General features: G+C 44.5%; 2 protein-coding genes across 2 annotated transcripts in view; one reads left to right on the top strand and one right to left on the bottom strand.

Moving 5' to 3' along the window:
- The first annotated feature begins 311 nt into the window (after window positions 1–311).
- Window positions 312–10,613, top strand: LOC308587147 (uncharacterized protein). Its single transcript, XM_081194568.1, has 5 exons — window positions 312–503; window positions 1,328–1,398; window positions 3,160–3,213; window positions 7,729–7,782; window positions 8,538–10,613. Exons 1-5 carry the CDS (start codon window positions 428–430, stop codon window positions 8,970–8,972), a joined length of 690 nt encoding a protein of 229 aa, XP_081050694.1. The 5' UTR covers window positions 312–427; the 3' UTR covers window positions 8,973–10,613.
- Window positions 10,171–20,012, bottom strand: part of DYNC1H1 (dynein cytoplasmic 1 heavy chain 1) — a 61,995-nt gene continuing 52,153 nt past the window's right edge. Inside the window, exons 64-78 of the mRNA XM_081190860.1 lie at window positions 19,391–19,466; window positions 18,798–18,958; window positions 17,653–17,764; window positions 17,504–17,564; window positions 17,288–17,411; window positions 16,598–16,711; window positions 15,733–15,903; window positions 15,126–15,343; window positions 14,921–15,024; window positions 14,254–14,465; window positions 13,764–13,917; window positions 13,110–13,252; window positions 11,405–11,573; window positions 10,730–10,857; window positions 10,171–10,616 (exon numbers count right to left, since the gene is read on the bottom strand). Coding sequence (XP_081046986.1) covers window positions 10,488–10,616; window positions 10,730–10,857; window positions 11,405–11,573; window positions 13,110–13,252; window positions 13,764–13,917; window positions 14,254–14,465; window positions 14,921–15,024; window positions 15,126–15,343; window positions 15,733–15,903; window positions 16,598–16,711; window positions 17,288–17,411; window positions 17,504–17,564; window positions 17,653–17,764; window positions 18,798–18,958; window positions 19,391–19,466 — 2,076 coding nt within the window. The 3' untranslated portion in view covers window positions 10,171–10,487. The remainder of the gene's footprint in view (window positions 10,617–10,729; window positions 10,858–11,404; window positions 11,574–13,109; window positions 13,253–13,763; window positions 13,918–14,253; window positions 14,466–14,920; window positions 15,025–15,125; window positions 15,344–15,732; window positions 15,904–16,597; window positions 16,712–17,287; window positions 17,412–17,503; window positions 17,565–17,652; window positions 17,765–18,797; window positions 18,959–19,390; window positions 19,467–20,012) is intronic.

Genomic DNA, 20,012 nt, shown 5'->3' on the forward strand with positions numbered 1-20,012 from the left:
GCCACGCTCATTAGGCCTGACAAATGGTGTTTTTGCTGATAAAGAGTTAACTCCACTTGCACAGTGTGATTTACTGCTGGCTTGCTACTGACACGAGCCGTCCCACCTACATCATCAAATTGTTTTAAGAAATCCAAAATGGCAGAGAAAAAAGCTTAGTTTTTTAATATTATTTTTCCAACAACTCACTCAGAACTGAAATAAAAGCTAAACCCCACCCTTCTCCAAGCCCACTCCCCCCCTTTTCCTCCCTGGTCTTTTTTTTGGGGGGGGGCTTTAAGTACAAATCCCAACATGCAGTTCAGCTGCCACAATGCAACACCATCCCTACCTATAGAAATTTCGAGGTCAGGTGCAAGTAGTTAAGGTTATAATTATGGGTGGTGACTGGTGAGACCACAGAACACTGAAGGCTACTGGAGACAGGATGACATCTGTGGAAGAAAAGAAGCGGAAGAGGAGGAAGAGGAGAAAAATTTACCAAAGTGGGAATTTTATGGCAGGTACGGGGATGGAGGGAACTGGTATCAATACCTGTTCTGATTTTGCAACTGTCCTAATTCACTTGAGCTAAAAGTTAGTCCCCATAAGGTCAACAGCTTGTTGCAAGTAATGTGTAGCTATTTGGGTTATAAAGCTGTAATCCTTTGCATTTGGAGTATCTCATATGGAATTTGATGAGCATAGGCCTAGGATCAGACAGTAACTCTATTTTTCTTCTTCTTCTCAGCAGTATTAAACAGATGGAGAAAGAATCGTTAAAAAAAATAATAATAGCTCATGGTAACTTTTTTGGGGTGGAGTCTTTTGATAGCATTGCCAGTTTGTATAGAACCAAATGGAAAAGCATGCATTTTGGAAAGCCAGTCTCACGTGGCATATTGGTACAACAAATAAGACAGAGCTCAAATTTTGCTCTGTGTGCTGCTCCAAAGTAAAAAAATAAAATAAAAAATAGTTGGTGTGAATTTTACCTTCTGTGTGTTCAGTTCAGCCTCTGTGTCAAAGAGCAGTGATCCTCAAAACTGTTTTTAAAAACTTGATGGCCCTTTACCATTAAGGTCCCAGGGTCAGTTACAACAATAAACTATAGAGTTCTAAAACAAATATATCAGGACCATAAAGCAAGAAACACGTAAAAACAGATCCACTTATAGAAACAGCTGAAAATGTTTCTAATACAAACCTCTCAGGTGATGTTCCATACCACATTTGCTTAAATTCGTGTCAGGAGATTGAGAAAGAAAAAGGGAGGCCAAACACAGCCGCTCACTGGTTTAAGAGCTGATTTCCCCCCCTAACCAAACACTTTCCCCTTCTTCTGTAGTAGATTCATGTGATCTTCGGAATCCAGGGGGGAAATCTGATGAGATAGAGCGATTAGCTCACAAGTACATGGTAAGATTTCCACTTTAAAATGCTGATTTGAAAAAGCAAAACTTAGCAAGGAGTGGCCTCCCCTGGCCTAGGGATGGCTTTGATCGCACTGGTAAGCTCTGCTGAGCCTTGTGGCTGGGATGAAGCAGCTGAAGTTGAGTCACCTGTGAAATGTGAGGTGGGAACGGCTGCAGGTGATGAGGCAAGACCCCAAGAGCTGCTTGAGGTAACATGGAATCCTCTCACCAGGCCTTAGAGCTGATATTGTGCACCCCTCTTAATCCTTGACAAAGTTTAAAAATTTGCTTGTGCCTGTGCACGTTCCATTTATTTATTTCTACACCAGTTTTACACCTGAGCTCCAAGTGACATATATGGGTCTGACCCCCCCCCCACTTCCCATTTTATCCCCCTGAGGTGGGTTGGGCTGCGAGACAGTGGCCTGGCCCAGGGGGGGCACCCAGTGAGTTTCAGGGTCAAGCTGGGATTTGAACCCTTGTCTCGCAAATCCTAGGCTGTGCACACGTTGCTGATTTAAAATGCAAACTCTTTCTCAGTTTGGATTGAAAGTGGTTTTGGGGGGAAACACATCAAAACATGGCATTTCATTAAAAAAAAATGACAAGATAGGTGTAGGATATGGATTGCATACAATTTTTCACAAAACAGCAGCAGGCAGGGCCTGGATGTAAACAAGAGGGTGTACAAACCCATAGGCTGTGTTCAGACGTGAGGATTATTGCGTTGGTTTTCCTAGGCATAGTCCCAATTTATTACACCCTGTCGCATTATGGAACACAGGCTTTTTGCTTGAAATACCGCCATGTTGCACTAAAATTCACTTGTGGCAGTGTCTGTGGCGCAGCACTTGATTGCCACCCTTTAAACACACACATGCTTCTTTCCACCCATGAAAATGGCGGGAAGGAGCGACTTGCCTGTGGGAAGTCTACGAACTGACAGAAGCAGAGCCACACTCGGCTCACCTGTGCTTCCCAGTTGCTGGTAGCCATCATAGTAGGTCCGCAACTCATCTGAAACCTGGGAGAGCCACTGCCAATCTGTGTGGGCAGTACTGAGTTAGATGGGCCGATGTTACAAGGCAGCTTCCTTGTGTTTCCTAAATTTTCCTGAAGAATAATTGCATCATCTTCTTTGGCGATCACTCGTAGCCGAGTAAGATTGTCTTTCATGAAAACGGTCTTAACAGTGAGTTCGTAAGTGACACTGGAGGCCAATTCGGGATCCACACGTCCTTCCACAGTGGGGACATAGGTTTCCAGGTGGGAGTTGATCATGGTGAGGGTTTGCCAAGCATGCCTTCCTCTTAGCACATTTCTTCCTTTCATCCTGAGTTTGAGTGTCTTCAAAGCCCATGACACCTTTGGTAAAGGCTGTTCTCCAACTGGAGCACTTGCAGGTCAGTTTCCCCCTAGTTATCAGTGCTTATACTACATTTTTGTTTAAAAAATTGCCTTTGACAGCATCTTTAAACCTCTTTTGTTGTCCACCGGTATTTCGGTATTGCATCATGCATGGGTAGGAACTGTGCAACAACGGTGACTCCACATTGCTCCAAATGGCAAACTACTATGCCTGTTTGTTTAAATCTGGGCAAAGTGAATAGTTTTCAGGTGTCGAATGGGAAACTTGAGGAAGACCGTTTAGTGTGTTTGGCAGTGGGAAGTTTTTGGGAAGCTAAGGTTGCGGGCAGCAGGATTGAAGTGTTTTAAGAATATTAAATGAAATCCCCTTGTATTCACCAGCTGTTCTCTTTCACAGCAAAAGTGTACTGTTGAGTACAGCAGTGAATCTGAATCAGATACCGACATGGAGGTAATATATAGATACAAAGTTTTATCCATCCAAAAGCTATACAGTGGTACCTCGGGTTACATACACTTCAGATTACAGACTCCGCTAACCCAGAAATATTACCTCAGGTTAAGAACTTTGCTTCGGGATGAGGACAGAAATCATGCTCCGGCAGCGTGGCGGTAGCAGCGGGAGGCCCCATTAGCTAAAGTGGTGCTTCAGGTTAAGAACGGTTTCAGGTTAAGAATGGACCTCTGGAACGAATTAAGTACTTAACCTGAGGTACCACTGTATAAGTTTAATTGCAACACAATCCCAACCATTTCTAGTCAAATTTAAGTCCTATTGAATTCAATTTACTCCCAAGTAAGGCTTTCCCTTTGAAAGCCTTGTGTGGTGATGAAGTTGTTCCAGTAAATTTAGTGTGTGTGTGTGTGTGTGTGTGTGTGTATGTATATATATAAAAATAGGGTACACCCTATGATAGATATATATTTAATAGAAGTTGCTCAACACTTTTAACACTTAAAGATGTAGCACGTTGTTAGGAGAAGAGCACCCTGTAGGGTTGTGGGCATTCAACAAAGCCCAACTTGGAGTGAATGCATTGAAATTAATGAGTGTAAGTTAACCATGTCCATTCATTTCAATGGGTCTACTCTCAATAGGACTAGCGCTTCAAAGAAGGTAGATGGTGCACATGCAGGCACACAAAGACATAGACCAGGGGTAGGCATCCTAAGGCCCATGGGCCACAAGCGGCCTGTTGTTGTTGTTTAGTCATTTAGTCGTGTCCGACTCTTCGTGACCCCATGGACCAGAGAACGCCAGGCACTTCTGTCTTCCACTGCCTCCCGCAGTTTGGTCAAACTCATGCTGGTAGCTTCGAGAACACTATCCAACCATCTCGCCCTCTGTTGTCCCCTTCTCCTTGTGCCCTCCATCTTTCCCAACATCAGGGTCTTTTCCAGGGAGTCTTCTCTTCTCATGAGGTGGCCAAAGTATTGGAGCCTCAGCTTCACGATCTGTCCTTCCAGTGAGCACTCAGGGCTGATTTCCTTCAGAATGGATAGGTTTGATCTTCTTGCAGTCCATGGGACTCTCAAGTGTCTCCTCCAGCACCATCATACAAAAGCATCAATTCTTCAGCGATCAGCCTTCTTTATGGTCCAGCTTTCACTTCCATACATCACTACTGGGAAAACCATAGTTTTTACTATACGGACCTTTGTTGGCAAGGTGATGTCTCTACTTTTTAAGATGCTGTCTAGATTTGTCATTGCTTTTCTCCCAAGAAGCAGGCGTCTTTTAATTTTGTGGCTGCTGTCATCATCTGCAGTGATCATGGAGCCCAAGAAAGTAAAATCTCTCACTGCCTCCATTTCTTCCCCTTCTATTTGCCAGGAGGTGATGGGACCAGTGGCCATGATCTTCGTTTTTTTGATGTTGAGCTTCAGACCATATTTTGCACTCTCCTCTTTCACTCTCAATAAAAGTTTTTTTAATTCCTCCTCACTTTCTGCCATCAAGGTTGTGTCATCTGCATATCTGAGGTTGTTGATATTTCTTCCAGCAATCTTAATTCCGGCTAGGGATTCATCCAGCCCAGCCTTTCGCATGATGAATTCTGCATATAAGTTAAATAAGCAGGGAGACAATATACAGCCTTGTTGTACTCCTTTCCCAATTTTGAACCAATCAGTTGTTCCATATCTAGTTCTAACAAGCGGCCTACAGGGGTCATTTAACCGGCCCACGAGCCACCCCCAAACTGAGCCATCCTCTCGGCGAGTCCCCGCGCACTGAGCTAAACCAGCACAGCGCCTCGCTTCCGCAGTGCTGAAAATCGCGTCTGCGCAGATGCCGAAAATTGCGGGCGTGGGCACTCACGATCCAGCCCATGGAGGGATCTCCGCTGGAGTGAACCGGCCCAGGCGAGGTAAACCTTGCTGACCCCTGACATAGACATACACAGTTTGGGTTGTCGAGTCCTAGGCTTTGGCTCCTGAGACTCTGATTTTCTGCTCAGGACAGGAAGTTTAAATGTCATGTTCATCTATAAGACCACCTCCTTCCTTTGAATTTTGGGTCTAGGAGTTTTGCAGTAGTATTTTAAAATGTGACTTTAAAAAAAATACCCTAAAACAGAGAACATTCCCCCCCTGCCCCCCAAAATGAAAATTTGTAGCATTCTCCCCACCCTGCAGCCAAAACCCCAAAGAACCCTGTTATTTCCACCTGCAGAATGTTGTTTGGTTTCATCCCCATTCAACTGGGCCACATCCCTTGCTTTTTGCATCCGTTTTCTCTCTCTTAAGAGTTGGCAACCCTATGGCATCATGAGGTACCATCTTGTGGCATCATCACACCCAGCCCTCTGAGCGTCCAGCTTTGCAGTGCGAGAGACTTGGCACCAATACTAGATTATTAGTATCATTAGTCATTAGTTGCTTTTCTAAAAAAAAAAAAAAAGTGACCCAAAGTGACTTATAAATGCTTAGCAACCTGAAACAACTTATTTCATCTCAACGTTGCAGGAGGCTCCTCTTGGTCACGCAGATGAATTCTGATGCATTTATTTGCACCTTGTACTAGCAAACAATTGAGAAATAAGCTCTAAGCTCCAGGTCACAGAACTCTTCTGCCGAGTCTTTGCTCTGCTGGTTGAGCTGAATTAGGAATTCCTCCCCCCCCCCCACCCAGTGATAACATGGAAGCAGGTTAAGCACTTTGCCTGCCCCAGTGCCTGCTTGTTCCCTGGTACAGATTGCTCCTAACTATCTCCCAAAACACCTTATGGAAAGCAATTGATAAGTGGTTATCTTAAAAGGGCAGTATAATGGGTTTCCACCAGGCTATTAAATTACATTTTGCCTTTGGGCTCCAGAAAGTGAAGCTTTTAGCCAAGCGTTTTGTATCTTTGGGTTGCTGTGAATTTGGTTGTGTACTTAGATTGGCTAGCACTTATCTTCAAGGTTGCCGCTGGCCAATACACGTACACTATAGCAGAAAAGCAAATACAGTACTAAGCAGCAAAGGTCTCCCTTGAAAGCAGAGCACAGTCCAGGGGTCAGCAAACTTTTTCAGCAGGGGGCCAGTCCACTGTCCCTCAGACCTTGTGGGGGGCCGGACTATATTTTTTGGGGGGAGAAATGAACGAATTCCTATGCCCCACAAATAACCCAGAGATGCATTTTAAATAAAAGCACACATTCTACTCATGTAAAAACACGCTGATTCTCAGACCGTCCGCAGGGCAGCTTTAGAAGGTGATTGGGCCGAATCCAGCCCCTGGGCCTACCCATGGAATACAGAATTGGAGACAAGAGCCTGAATCCAGCTCAGGCTGCTACAGTTTGTGGAAGGGTCTTTTATGGCGTCTGCTTGTTGCATTGGGCTGCTGTTGGACATAGCCTGCCCTGCACTGAATTTGAATGCAATAAGGGATTTTGTTCTTTCAGCTAGCAATGCCATTGTAGTAGAGTATTTTAATGAACTGTTAGCTATGAAACATCTCATAATGATTTGCAGCATCAACTTTGTATCCGATGCAGATACAGGTGGAATCTAGACACATATCAAAAAATGCTGTGAAAATGCTATTAAAAAAGTTTTAAAATATATATTGAATTTGCATTTGGCTCATCATCTAGTGTCACTTTGGATAATGCACTTAAGATATATTTGTAGCTGTATAGTTGAGCACAGACAGGGATACAAATCTGCACTTTAAAGGGCTTGTTGGAAAAAGGAGGTATTCAGAGTACCTTATCAAGAGGTCAAAATCACTAGCTAAAGAATGCGAAAGTAGCGAATGTGTACCTTAAAGGTAAAGGGACCCTTGACCATTAGGTCCAGTTGTGGCCGACTCTGGGGTTGTGGCGCTCATCTCGCTTTATTGGCCGAGGGAGCCGGCGTACAGCTTCCGGGTCATGTGGCCAGCATGACTAAGCCGCTTCTGGTGAACCAGAGCAGCGCACGGAAACGCCGTTTACCTTCCCGCCGGAGTGGTACCTATTTATCTACTTGCACTTTGACGTGCTTTCGAACTGCTAGGTTGGCAGGAGCAGGGACCAAGCAATGGGAACTCACCCCATCACGGGGATTCAAACCGCCGACCTTCTGATCAGCAAGTCCTAGGCTCTGGTTTCACCCACAGCGCCACCCGCGTCCCATATGTGTACCTTAATGGTACCTTAATGCCCTTGCATCTGCAGTAGAGATAAGGCGCACTTGCGCCCCATGCCTAGATTTACCCCCATTCTAGATGGCAAGGGGAAGTGCAGACAAGTGCTGAAGAATGGCAAATCTTGCATCTTACAGAAACATTTTGAAAACACCCTCCCAAATTGTAAAACAGGGGCAATTATTTTGCTAGAGGCTGCTAGCTAAAACTCCAAACTGTTCCTGGTATATAGGGACAGCTGGGAGCACATGCACACAGTGAACCTGCATCGTTTGAATGTGCTAAGCTTTGAGCAGTCAGGCTTTAACCATGCGCTATATACACATCAGAAAGTCTCTTATCCAAAACAGGTGCTGCCCAAGAGTGCGCTTTTGGCAGGATCCCGGGAGAGAACAAAACTTCAAGTAAGTTTTTAGTATCTATTCTCTGCCCTCCAATGGAATTTTGCTTTGCCAGCTTTGGCACCACTCCACTTTCATGAATACATCTGCAGAATGTGCTTTCAAACAAAAATGCATTCAACAGGTGCCTGTACTATATTGTATTATTAAAGTGGGATACGTTCTTGCTTCCACCGTTAGGCTTAGATCAGGGTGGAATTTTTCCGAAGTTATCCAAGGTTGACTATTTAGTAGTAGTTCGTTCTCTGATTAATGCATCAGATTAATGCAACAGCTCTTTTATATCATTAACACGCAACGCAAAGCCACTAAGTGTGAATGTTTTAACCAGTTTGTTTAAAAAAACACAAGTTATCTCACAGGCTAGCAAATGAGCCACAGCTTAGTTTTCCAAAGCTTGGTTTCAGCTGCCCTTGCCCCGTGACTCTGCAGCATCTGGGTAGGGTGGCCAAACAAATCATGGTTAAACAAGACTGAACACAAAAGTCCTTGCACTGGCAGAACTTTTTTCGTTGGATATTGGTGCCACATATTGGGTTGTTTTAAGAAACCATTGTTAGCATTCTGAGCTGGTTTCAGATGTTGAAACAAACCACCTTAGCTTGGGCTAAACAAATCACAGCTTAAGCGTTATGTGCAAATCTGGGCTGTGCAACTTGATCCTGTCTCGTTTCAGAGACTCTTTCCCGAAAGTTGGCTGCTGAGAAGGAACTTTCCCTCTTGTTGAGTAAAGTCTTTTGCTGTGTCTGTTGCTTTAGTTCGTGGATCCTTATGATGGTGATGATGAAGAAATCTCAGGCAACTCCAACAGTGCTTTGGGCTCCCTTGAGTCCAGTAGGGTGATCTTTCTGAAGCATCTGAGCACGGAAGAGAGTGTTCTTTCAGAAGGCCCAGAACCCCTCTCTGCCTTCACACCCATGGAAATCCCTCTAGTTGTAACTCGTGAGGATGAACCTCAGCTGATTGAAGCAGCAGAAGTATTGCAGATGACCACAGAACCTTCCTGGTTTCCTGGGCCAGGTCATTCAAAGCGTGCTGTTCTCTCTGAAAAATCACCTTGTGGTTTTGTGCTACACCCGATGCTGGCCGATTGTGATAATCTGCGTGAACTTCTTAAGGTCAAGAGGAAGGAAGGGAGGGCTGTCCTAGACAGTGCTGGAGAAACGCCAAGGAAAATATTGCGGATGACTTGAGTTTGTGTAGCCTAACTGCAATCTACCTATGTCTGTGGGTGAAAATAATGCCTGTTGTTAAAATAAATTAGGTGGAGCCCACACGTGTGCAAGTCTTTTTAACATTTAAGCACTTCATTGTTCTTGCAAGGCCACATTATACAAAAAAGGTAATCGCAAAAGTTATGGAAAGTTAGGAACACGTAGCACTAAAAGAAGTTCATACTAGAAGACGATTTCTGTCTTATCAGTGAGGAAGCAGTGTTTGTGAGAACATTTTTATACTGTTTCTCCACGCTAGTCTTCACAATAATAGTGTTATGAACTGCTGGTTATTGGGATGTCAAGGGCAAACATGGCATGATTCTGTCCTGCCTGAAAGCAGGCCACACTATACACTGGTCATTATTTGAAGACCAAATGCTGGACTAGACAGCCTTGTTACATCAAACTAACCATCTTATGTCCTCATCCCCAACTGACTGCCTTGCTACTCCTGGCTTTGCTAGTGTCAGTTGCCTGGTAATAAAGGCAGTTTGGAAGATACCAAATCACAGAGAATTTACAAAGAACAATTGTTACCCCTTTAGTGCAGAAATCTCAGTAACACCCTACATTTCTTGCACCCCACTGAAATAGCAGTATTCACCAGCCCTTGTGCCAGAAGCAGCTGATGCCCCCTTTCCCACTTAACTGAGCTTTCTTCACCTTGCTAACTTGATGTGTGCAATAGGCCATAGTGTTGTTTTAAATTATTTTAGTGCAGTTTTATTATTGCGAGCCTCCCTGAAGGTGGCTCACAGATTATAGATAACAAAATAAATAGCTCTAGAAAAGCACCCCCCAATCTGTTGCCCTCCAGTTGTTTTTGACTACAACAATTCCCAACCATTGGTCTTGCTTACTGGGGTTGATGGGAATCCAACAAGAGTTGGAAGGCAAGCTTGTTCTAGAGCCTGTTTTGAAATACTTACTGTAAAAGCTGAATTGAAAGAATAAATTTAGTCCAAGCTATCAGGTTGCCAAATGGCAGACCACATTCTACAGGTGGACTATACAACTCAAGCTAGCACCTCTCTCCTGCTATAGAGGCTATTTCAAGATAGGATTGCAGTACACTTACTTTTTGATCTTAGTGTATACAGACCTCTCTCTTTTGTTAGTTTATTCTCATGACAAGTGAATTAAGGCACTGAAAAACCCCCCACAAAACAAGAAATCGTGCTGTAAAGTTTTATTTAAGCATCTGACATTAGTACACCAATCTAGAACAATCCAAAAACAACAAATCCTTCTGACAGTCTTTCCAGGCATTTTTCAACCATAAATCTTTCTTAGCCACCTCTATACAGCCAGCTGAAAACTTTATGCCTTGCAGTCCAACAGTCAACATCTAAGCATGTTTCAGATACATCACTCTTACTCTCCTCTACATAACCATTTGACAACATAACTATGCTTTGCAGTGTTAAAACAGCCTTCTAGAACTAGATTCGAGATGCAAAAATGCTTGAATACTGGTTACAGGTTCCTTTTTTACTCAGTACACAGGACAGCCACGCCACGTTCATAGAAGCTACGAGGGTCTTCCTTGGTAGCGATTTCAAAGTCAACCGTGAAGATCAGATCAGCACGAGTGAAGTTCAGATAAACAGGTAACGTCACCTGCAAAACAAACAGGTTCAGTACAAGGTGAAGAGGAGGAAGTAAATCACGAGGAGAGCATAAACAGCATGTACGACTGAAAAGCACAAGACTCAACAGATCACATTACTTACCACATTAGACTTTTTATCAGCATTTGTCTGTTTGATCCAGCGAAGCTGAGTTATGGGCAAAACCGTTGAAATAGCATTGGAAAGCGACAGCTTGTTGTTATTGCATGTGGCTCCCTGAAGCTTCAGGCCTATGAGTTAAAAAGAGGGATGTTTCAATGTCAGCCGTGAAGTGTATTTAAGTCTGTTCTTACTTGTAACTCAAGTAACTATGACAGATGGCCATCCTACCTCTGCTTAAAAACCTCCAATGAGTATGTGTTCACTTCAGGAGGCCTGGATTTCATACATGCATGGCAGCTAGTCTTGGAAATTTGTCTGATCTTGGCATGGACAGAATGCAATATCACCTAACTGCATACATGAAGCCAAAGGAATCTGCAGATACCTGGAATCTTTGCCACAGCCACTGTGGCACACACCTGTCTCCATTAAAGACCCCGGAAGAGGTGCAAGATGCAGATCTGCCACCCATACCCCCAAAATGTTAATGGAACACCACTTCAGCACAATTGAATTCATGTGCAATCTAACTTCATGATCTTTTGCACACAAAATTACTTTGACACTGTATACTCTGCATGTTGTTTTAACTTTTACACCCATTAAGAAACTGGAACGTTTCAGGATGAAGAGTATTTCCTCCACGTCACCCTTGAGACAGTAGCTCCAACTAACCTGTTACTCCAAAACTGCAAGCATCCAACACTGCGTTCTGAGTTGTTGTAACGTTGACTTCTAGGCAGAGTTCTTCAAGAGACCAGCTGTTGGCTTGAGCCACGTACTGCCTTGTAGCTGTGATGTAGGCCTCAGGTACAAATAGGCCTCCCAGGCATACATGGATGTTCTGTTAAGCAAAGCAGAGTTTGTTTGACACAACTTGATTCATTGGATCAGTACCAGAGGCCTGCAGGTGAAGACCTGGTGAGCAGGGCTGGGTGATATTGGCTTTTCAACATCACGGTGTATCCCCAGCCAAACATCGTGGTTTGGCGATACAGTGGTACCTCGGGTTACAGACGCTTCAGGTTACAGACTCCGCTAACCCAGAAATAGTACCTTGGGTTAAGAACTTTGCTTCAGAATGAGAACAGAATTTGTGTGGCAGCGGTGCAGGAGGCCCCATTAGCTAAAGTGTTACCTCAGGTTAAGAACGGACCTCTGGAACGAATTAAGTTCGTAACCAGAGGTACCACTGTATACCGTGATGTTGAAAAAGCAAGATGCATTGGCCTCTGCCCATGAGACACCAGGTGAAATTGCCCCCGTTCTCACCTCAAGAACTGAGGCGGTTTCAGGCTCGCAGGCTGGGACAATGCAGCTCATTTGCGCCGCTCAGCTGAGGGGAGGGGAGGTTTCTTCCTCCCCCCAAGCTGAGACAGGCCCAGTGCTCTCACCATTCATGCACAGGACGTCGGGGCTCCTTTAACTGCTCGACTGAGGCAAGGGGCAGCTGCACACTCCTCAGTTGAGCAGATTAAAGATGCAGAGGGAGGAACAGACTGTATCAATGCCTCTCTGATACAGCTTGTTTGTCCCCTCTCCGTCATATGAGGGCAGAGTGGGATGGCGGTTTCACTCAGTGATATTACCACTGGTTAAACTGCCGTCGCTCCCGAGTCCCTCTGCTAGCAGCGCCCGCTGGAGGAAGAAACTCTTGACTCCCTCCAGCAGATGCTGCTAGCAGAGGGACTCGGGAGCGGTGGATCACCAGCGATATACCACTGAGTGAAACCAACATCGCAGTCTGCTCCTCATACCGGTCCTAGGTGACATATTGCCCAGGCCTGCTGGTGAGTCATATACAGACTTATTCTTATCTCTCTTTGCCCAATCATTTTAGGTGCATCCTCTGCATCCTCAGGGTCTGAGCAGTTTAGCTACTGACAGGGAAGCGCTTTCTGCCTCCCCTCTGACCCTGGAAGCTACTGGCCTCACCAGCCCCACAAAATCCCATGGATCTGTGTGAATGGAAATACAGACCCCCACACTTCCTTAGAAGCGCTAAAAATGAGGGTATGCTGTATTCAACCCCTTCTCAAACAGCATATGAGAATATGCTACACAAGCACGTATATATCACTGTTATGGTGAGATGTGATTCATGCGATGACAGCATTGTACGTAACTAAAAAAGCGGTGCTTGGAAAACTATGGAAGAGACTTCATCAGTAGAGGGGTTACAGAACCAGGGCTTCACTGCTTCCCTAGCAATGAGCTGAGTGTATTTATTATCCTCTATCTTCTCCAAGGAACATGCTTTTCCACCCCTGATGTAGTCTTCATATTTCACATAAAAGTCAGAGGAGTTTAAACTCATCTCATGTGTATTCTCACATTACCGGTACTGAATTCAACCGCTACAAAACACTCTATTGCCTACCTTCAGTTCTTTTGCTCCACCTGCAGCAGCTGCCTGGGAGATGCTCTGTAGCTGCTTAATGCGCTCACTGAAGTCAGACACCCACTGGATGACCGTCATGCCAGCAGGCACAGTGTAGTGAGACCAGCTGCGAGGCAAGATGCCTAGAGAGAAAGTATAAAAACGCTGTACTTTTTGGGAGCAAAAGACTAGTCACAACTGGATGGTCTCTCTCCTTCATTGATAGTTTCCCTATAAGCAAATCCTGAACACATTAAAAAAAGAAACACACGCACAAAAACAACAAAAACCAGACAGTAATTACAGCAATTAAATTACTTCATCATGGCATTTATGTTAACTTCCAAACACTCAACATTTACACTGAAAACTCTTGTGTGTAAAATGGAAAGATACTAAATTAAGCACCAGCGACTGCAGAATCTATGGATGGGATTCTGTAACATGTGGGGGGAAAAACAACCACCAAGCTGGATTTATGATTTGGCATCAGGTTTAGCTGAATGTAGGTACTTGGTTTAATCCCATCCCATATGCACAACACCACAGCTAAGAAAGAGACTCCCTTAGACCTTCCATTTTCTTTCTTTCAGCAGCATCTTAATTCAGGAAGCTGTGTGTGTGCGCTTTAAACAATTGTTTAGAATAGCTCACCTTTCACTAGTTCATTAATAAGCGTCCGCAGATAGTTGGTCTGCTTCTTCTTCCCCTCGCACACTTGAACCACATCTGCAAGATCTTGACGAACGTCCTGAAGGAGTTTGGCTCCCATCTTCACTTCTCTCTCAAAGAATCTGAACAAAGGATCCTTGGTTTCCAAAGGAAGAGCAAAGTGTTAGTAAGTGGAGAAAATCCTGGCAACTGAGTTGTGAGAGCAGGAATATCCCAGCACTATCCTTCCTAGAACCACCATCAGTAACTTTACACATTTTGATTTTTGAAACCAAGACAATTTTGTCAATTAAGTATCACCGCCATCATCTAAGATGGGGAACCTGTAGCCTTCCACATATGGTTGGACTCTACCTCTCATCAGCTCCAGCCAGTATGGCAAAGGCTAGGGATTATGGGAGTTGTGGTCCAGCAGAATCTGGCCAGAACAAGTTCCCCAGCTCTGCTGTACATACTAGGTTGCGTGTCCCACCTTGATATTTTCCACGGTACGTTTCAGGTGGTTCAGTGTCTGTGGGATGAGGTGGAGCCAGTTGGAAGCCGTGGTGTGTAGTGTTCGCATCCAAGCTGGCCGACCATCCGAGGTGGAGTCTGTCCGTGCCTTCTTCTCGGTCTCAGCATAGGCCAAGTCATCCTCATCTTCTAGCATTTGCATTTTCAGCATTTTACTGATCATATCAATACCTGAAACGTACAGGGTGTGAAATGCTTAAGCATTTTAAAAAGGTTAAAGATTAACATACGTGTGCTAGATGTAAGCAGGCTAACTTTAATCCGACCTTGAGCTTTGAAAGCCCTGCATATAGTTTAGGAATTTGATCCTATGCTATTCGTCAGTTCACAAATAACATTCAGCCACATATCCTCAAAGTGTGGTCCTGATAACTTCAGCTGATTAGATTGTGAGTAAAGTTTTGGCTTTCAGGATTCATCCCTGCTGCAACACTTCAACCTCCCTATCTGGCTAAATTTGGTTCATGAGATTCATGCTGCACTAAGCCATTAATTTTTTTAAACCCAGCTAATTCCGTAGTAACCAATGCAACATTTGCAAGCTTCTTTACGGAATCTTGTGTGGTTTAGCAAATATTGTTTAGACTCCGGTTAACACTGAACTACTGAAGTGAAGCATTTTTTACCCTGGGTGGTGAGAAGAACCTTCTCGGCATTGTTTGGAAGCCCGAGCCAGGATGGTGTTTGCGTATCTGGCAGCAACTCAACCCACTGGACAAATTCTTCACGCCTGTCGAGACAAAACGTCAGGTAATGACCACGTGGTCCATAGCACTGAGCAGTTTGAGCCAACCGGGCCCAGGCTTACTACTAAAGGCAGAACTTAAGTACCTGATTCCATCTGGCATCTGGATGTCTTTATGACCGTCAACCTTGCAGGCCAATTTGAATTCACTGTCAAAACTTGAAGTGGTGAAGAGGCGCTCCAGGAAACTGTTCAATAAACGCTGGTCAAATTCGTTATCAATGCGTCCTCCGTAAATCGACTGAGCCATCAGGGTCTTCAGCGCAGACCAGGGGATCTTGTCAGGAGAGATATTCTGGCGGCCCTGGAGGGGTACACAGGTTTGTTGTAATGGAGGTAGCTTTTGGGCAGTAAAAGTCTACAAAGCCAACATTATTACAAATTAAGAACCAGTGTGGTAGGCTGATCAGCATGTTGGAAGACCCAGGTTTCAAAATCTAGGACTAGGGAGACCCAGGTTTCAAAATCTTGCTTAGCGTAGCCATTTGCAGATCTTGGACAAGTTATTCAGTATTTAGCTTTACTTACCATGCATGCTGCCTTGAGCTCCCATTGAGGAAAGGCAGGATATGAATAAGTTTTATGAATGTGCTTTGCCTACTTGTTACAAATTACTTCTCCTTCATGAAAGCAATCCAGCCACATTCCCTTTCAGGCAGAGCGGTAAAGTGGAACGCCTGCAACTTCACTTGCCTTTGCTGTGTCATCCAGCCATGTATCCACTGTATCACATGCAGATCTTAGATCAGATTCACCAAACTCGTATTTTTTTGACCAGCCGAGAGGAGCATATCGGAGACGCTCTTGAATGATGGCATGGAACCAAGCAAGAAGGAAATAGAGACGAGCGCGCTCATTGGGTGACTAAGGAGGAGAGAGGGGGGGGAAATGTTTTTTCTTCTTCTTACATTGCATTCAAGAGAAGAACTGCATGCTTGAGATTACGACGAATAAACCCTTGCCCTTACTTTGTACATTTTTTTAAATCTTACGGATAACCTCCTGGAGCAAGTTTGCCAAAGGAAACAGGCACAGTAGGCAGCCTTAGGACTTAGGACACAGTAGGCAGCAAGGTATTGCATTTGGACATCAAATCAGAACAGATGGCCTGGTCATTGTGGATATTACACGTTTAGGTTGCCTCAGAAAGACTGCCTCAATGTTTGTCTACTTTGTGCAGGCTAGAGGGGCTTACTTAAGCTCTGCACTGTCTTCTCCCATCCTTCCTCAGATGCTTTGCGCTCTACCCGAGTGTCAGCAGAAGCAGAGGACCAGCACCATTCTCTCTGCAAGGTTGGTGTTAAGGAAACATGGCCTGGGAGGAGCTTTAACTTATTTCATTTAAATCAATGAATGGTCAAAAGGCCAGGAGGATGATCTTTCCAATGCAAGAATTAATGAGTAACTGGCACTCCCTTTTAGGTGGGAATAGGTGGGCTCTAAACTAAACTCTGATGGATCCCACCCCCCCCCCCACTAGCACTTTTGGGAACCACCATATGCTGTCCCACTAATGCTTTGGCTAACTATAGGATCTGTTTATAATAAGACAGCTTACCTTGCACATTCTGGACACCGGAATGCTGCTGAAGGTTCTCAACATGTTGGCCTTTACCCCGGGGGGTGGTTCAAAGACAAAGATTCTCCCAGCCCTCAGCAAGTTCACAGGCACCTAAAACACAGAATAAGCCCAACTATTATGCACTAAAAGATGTCCCCTTCTTTCCCAGACCTCTGCAAAATGACTATGCCAGCTCAAATTCTGAATCTTAAAAAGAGTCATGCTTCTAGTGTCAAGAAGTATCTTCATGTTAATAATAATAATAATAATAATAATAATAATAATAATAATAATAATAAACGGAGGAGAGAGTAAAGAACGTCTAGACATTTTTCATTTTGTCCCCATTTACTGAGGTAATGTATTGAGACACTCAAGAAAACCACGTTGAGGTTTTATTTAAATAAAAACATTGTAGTTTATTTAAATAAAACTTTTTTTAAAAAAAAATCAGCATAAAAGTTAATTTATTATTTTCTATTCATTGCCATTAAGTTGATTTTAGTGAGGAGAAGGTTAATGGATTTTTAAAAAGGCTGGACAGAGAACTCACAGGTGTGTGTGGGGGAATACTATCTCTGTGTGTCTGTTTTACTGTGGCACCCTTCTCCCAGAAACAACAGTGCAGAAAGAAAAGGCTTGCAAAGATGCAGGTAATGACTAGGATTTTGCTTCCGAGCTGCTTACTTTTGGATTTATCTCCATTGTAAGGAAGAGTCTGAAGCAGGCATGAGGCTGAAGAGAATGTAGCTTCTTTTCCAGCTGCATCAGCCATCCAGGCGCCAGGTGGACATTCTTTAGCACGACCCATCTAGAAGAAATGTTTTTTAAAAATGGATTAAGAAGTGCCAGTATACTTATTTGTACAATGCCAGAGTAAATGCCAGACAGAGCAGACCCTACCTGCCAGACTTCACTGCTGTATTGATTGCCTTATCAGCTTGGTTAAATCCTTCAGCGGAACCTGCAAACACGAAGTTTACAATTTAGAGGCAGAGTTTAAAGCTACATTCCGCAGCATTTGGAGTGACAAGGATGCCCAAAGGTCTCACCGATAGCAATAGAGGTGATCTGTGTGTTTTGCTCGGCAGCAAGGTCTTCAACACGCCCACTGGCATCATAGCCGGGCACTGAGCACATCAGCACAGGAGTATTAGGCTTCACCTAAAATCCAAGAAGGGTGGGGCGGGGGAAAGGAAAAAGGTAAAGGAATTAGGGTAGTTACAGGACAAAGCAGGTCTTCTTTTTTCAACACCCACAGGAGCTGATCATTACTTTTCTCACGTTTCGGCAGCACAGGGAGGACTTGAGGGGAACACTTGCGGGATTGTAACTGCACTCGGTAATAAGAGGAGGGGTGGAATGCCTTGCACATTTCCAAACAGACCTCTCTTTCTTCACGTTCCCGCTGACTTGTGGGCATTTAAGGTATGTTCCGGATCTAGGTCAAGGTTCAAATCAAACCCCAGTTTTCCAATATAGGGTGAGATCCAAAGGTCTACTTGAGGTGTGCTGGGCGTCTTAGAAAATGGGGCTTTGTTTGAGCAGCAAAACCTGAGCCGTATCACACACTGCTTCTGAAAAGTCTGCAGAGTTTCAACAGTGTTTATGCTACGTGGCGCTGGACACTGCTGTTTTAAGATTCAGAAGACTGAACTCCCAACAGGCACACAGAACTAGAGTCAACCTTGTAGAAAAAGGCATGTTGTAATGCCACATAAAACCACCTTGCAAATTACAAGAGGAGGAAGCAGGGCTGCAAGAACTGCAGCCGACTGGGACATAGCGGCTGGCAGCCTGAGGAAACTCCATCTGCCTTGGTGCCTGCCCATAAAAACAAGTTTTGAGTAGGGTGATGTCAGCAGGTTCCACTTTGTGAGTTTCTCTGGGCCCTGAGCGAGAGGTCAGGAGGCATTTCAGAAGCAGAAGGAATTGCCACTGGCCTATATTTATTAGTAATTTGTATTAATGTAATATTTGCGTATGCAACGGTGCATTTTTCTAAAATCTGTGCTGTTTAAGCTGGCTGCTGTTGCTGCTTTAGCCTCCTGTACATTACATAGATTTGTTTTTTGTATTAAGCGGTACAGAAGTGGTCTAAACAAAACGGAGAAAGAGAGTTTAAGCAGCATGCCTGCAGAAGTTCCACCTGAAGTTCTGTGGAACGGAATGGGTGTGACTTAAAATGCCTACTTGCCTCTGTATCCACAATGTGTGCCAGGTCCAAGGGCTGCTCCATAATAGACATAAAGCTTTCTCCAAGGTTTGTGGAAACAAAATGATGCGCCATTGCCAGTAAGCGATCAGGGCGGAAAGCCTGGATCAGGAGCAAGCGATGGACGGCCTGCCCAATGGTTGCTGAGCAGAAGACAAAGAGGGGAGGGGTAAAAGTCATCAGGTAAAAGGCCTTGCAAAGGAGGACTATGCTTCTTCTAAGACCAACTTTTCCCAGTAGGGGAATAGAGACAGTAACTGAACCCTAGAAGCACATAAGCTACCTCGGATGTCCTCAGGACAAAGCACATGACAACAGTCCTCACTTTCTGCCCATGGATATGGTGTGCATACTTGCAGTCAATTCACACAGTATTTCAGTTGTAGGTGTTGCCAGGGGACAACTGCTACTTGCCACAGCCAAAGGCAGACGAATGGCCAACTGCAATAGATGCCTTGTGCACGTAATACTGAAGCATCTTTCCCCAGAGCAGTAGAATAAATCTCCACATGCACCTGCTTTGCCTTTTCTCCAAATATACTTAAACTGATCCAGAAATGGAGTTCTTCACTTACTTGCAGGTTTGTCTTCTGTCCAAATATACGGCACAGTCTGCTCCGGTGAGCTGCTGTCCAGCCAAATACAGAATTGCTGTGAATCAGGTGGAGATAAAGAACAGGAACCTTGTGTTAGACCAAAGACCACAATGGAGATACTAAGAGTGTGTCTGTGTGTGGGGTGGGAGACTGACATGGAGAAACCGCACCTATATCACTACTACATATTAAAGTTGGATGTTGTACAATACACCGATCAGGCGGCTTTAGCTATCCAGTCCATGTACTGGAAGCAGTAAGTATGGAAGTGAAACACATTTGTCCTACCCTCTACAAATTATCAGCGCAAGGAACAAGTGCCACATGTTAGTAAAGGTAAAGTGACCCCTGACCGTTAGGTCCAGTTGCGAACGACTCTGGGGTTGCGGTGCTCATCTCGCTTTACTGGCCGAGGGAGCTGGCGTACAGATTCCGGTCATGTGGCCAGCATGACTAAGCCGTTTCTGGCGAACCAGAGCAGCACACGGAAACGCCGTTTACCTTCCTGCCGGAGTGGTACCTATTTATCTACTTGCACTTTGATGTGCTTTCAAACTGCTAGGTGGGCAGGAGGAGGGACTGAGTAACGGGAGCTCACCCA

The sequence above is a fragment of the Podarcis bocagei genome, assembly GCF_964188305.1.
Source record: "Podarcis bocagei genome assembly, chromosome: 1".
Taxonomy (NCBI): Eukaryota; Metazoa; Chordata; class Lepidosauria; order Squamata; family Lacertidae; genus Podarcis; species Podarcis bocagei.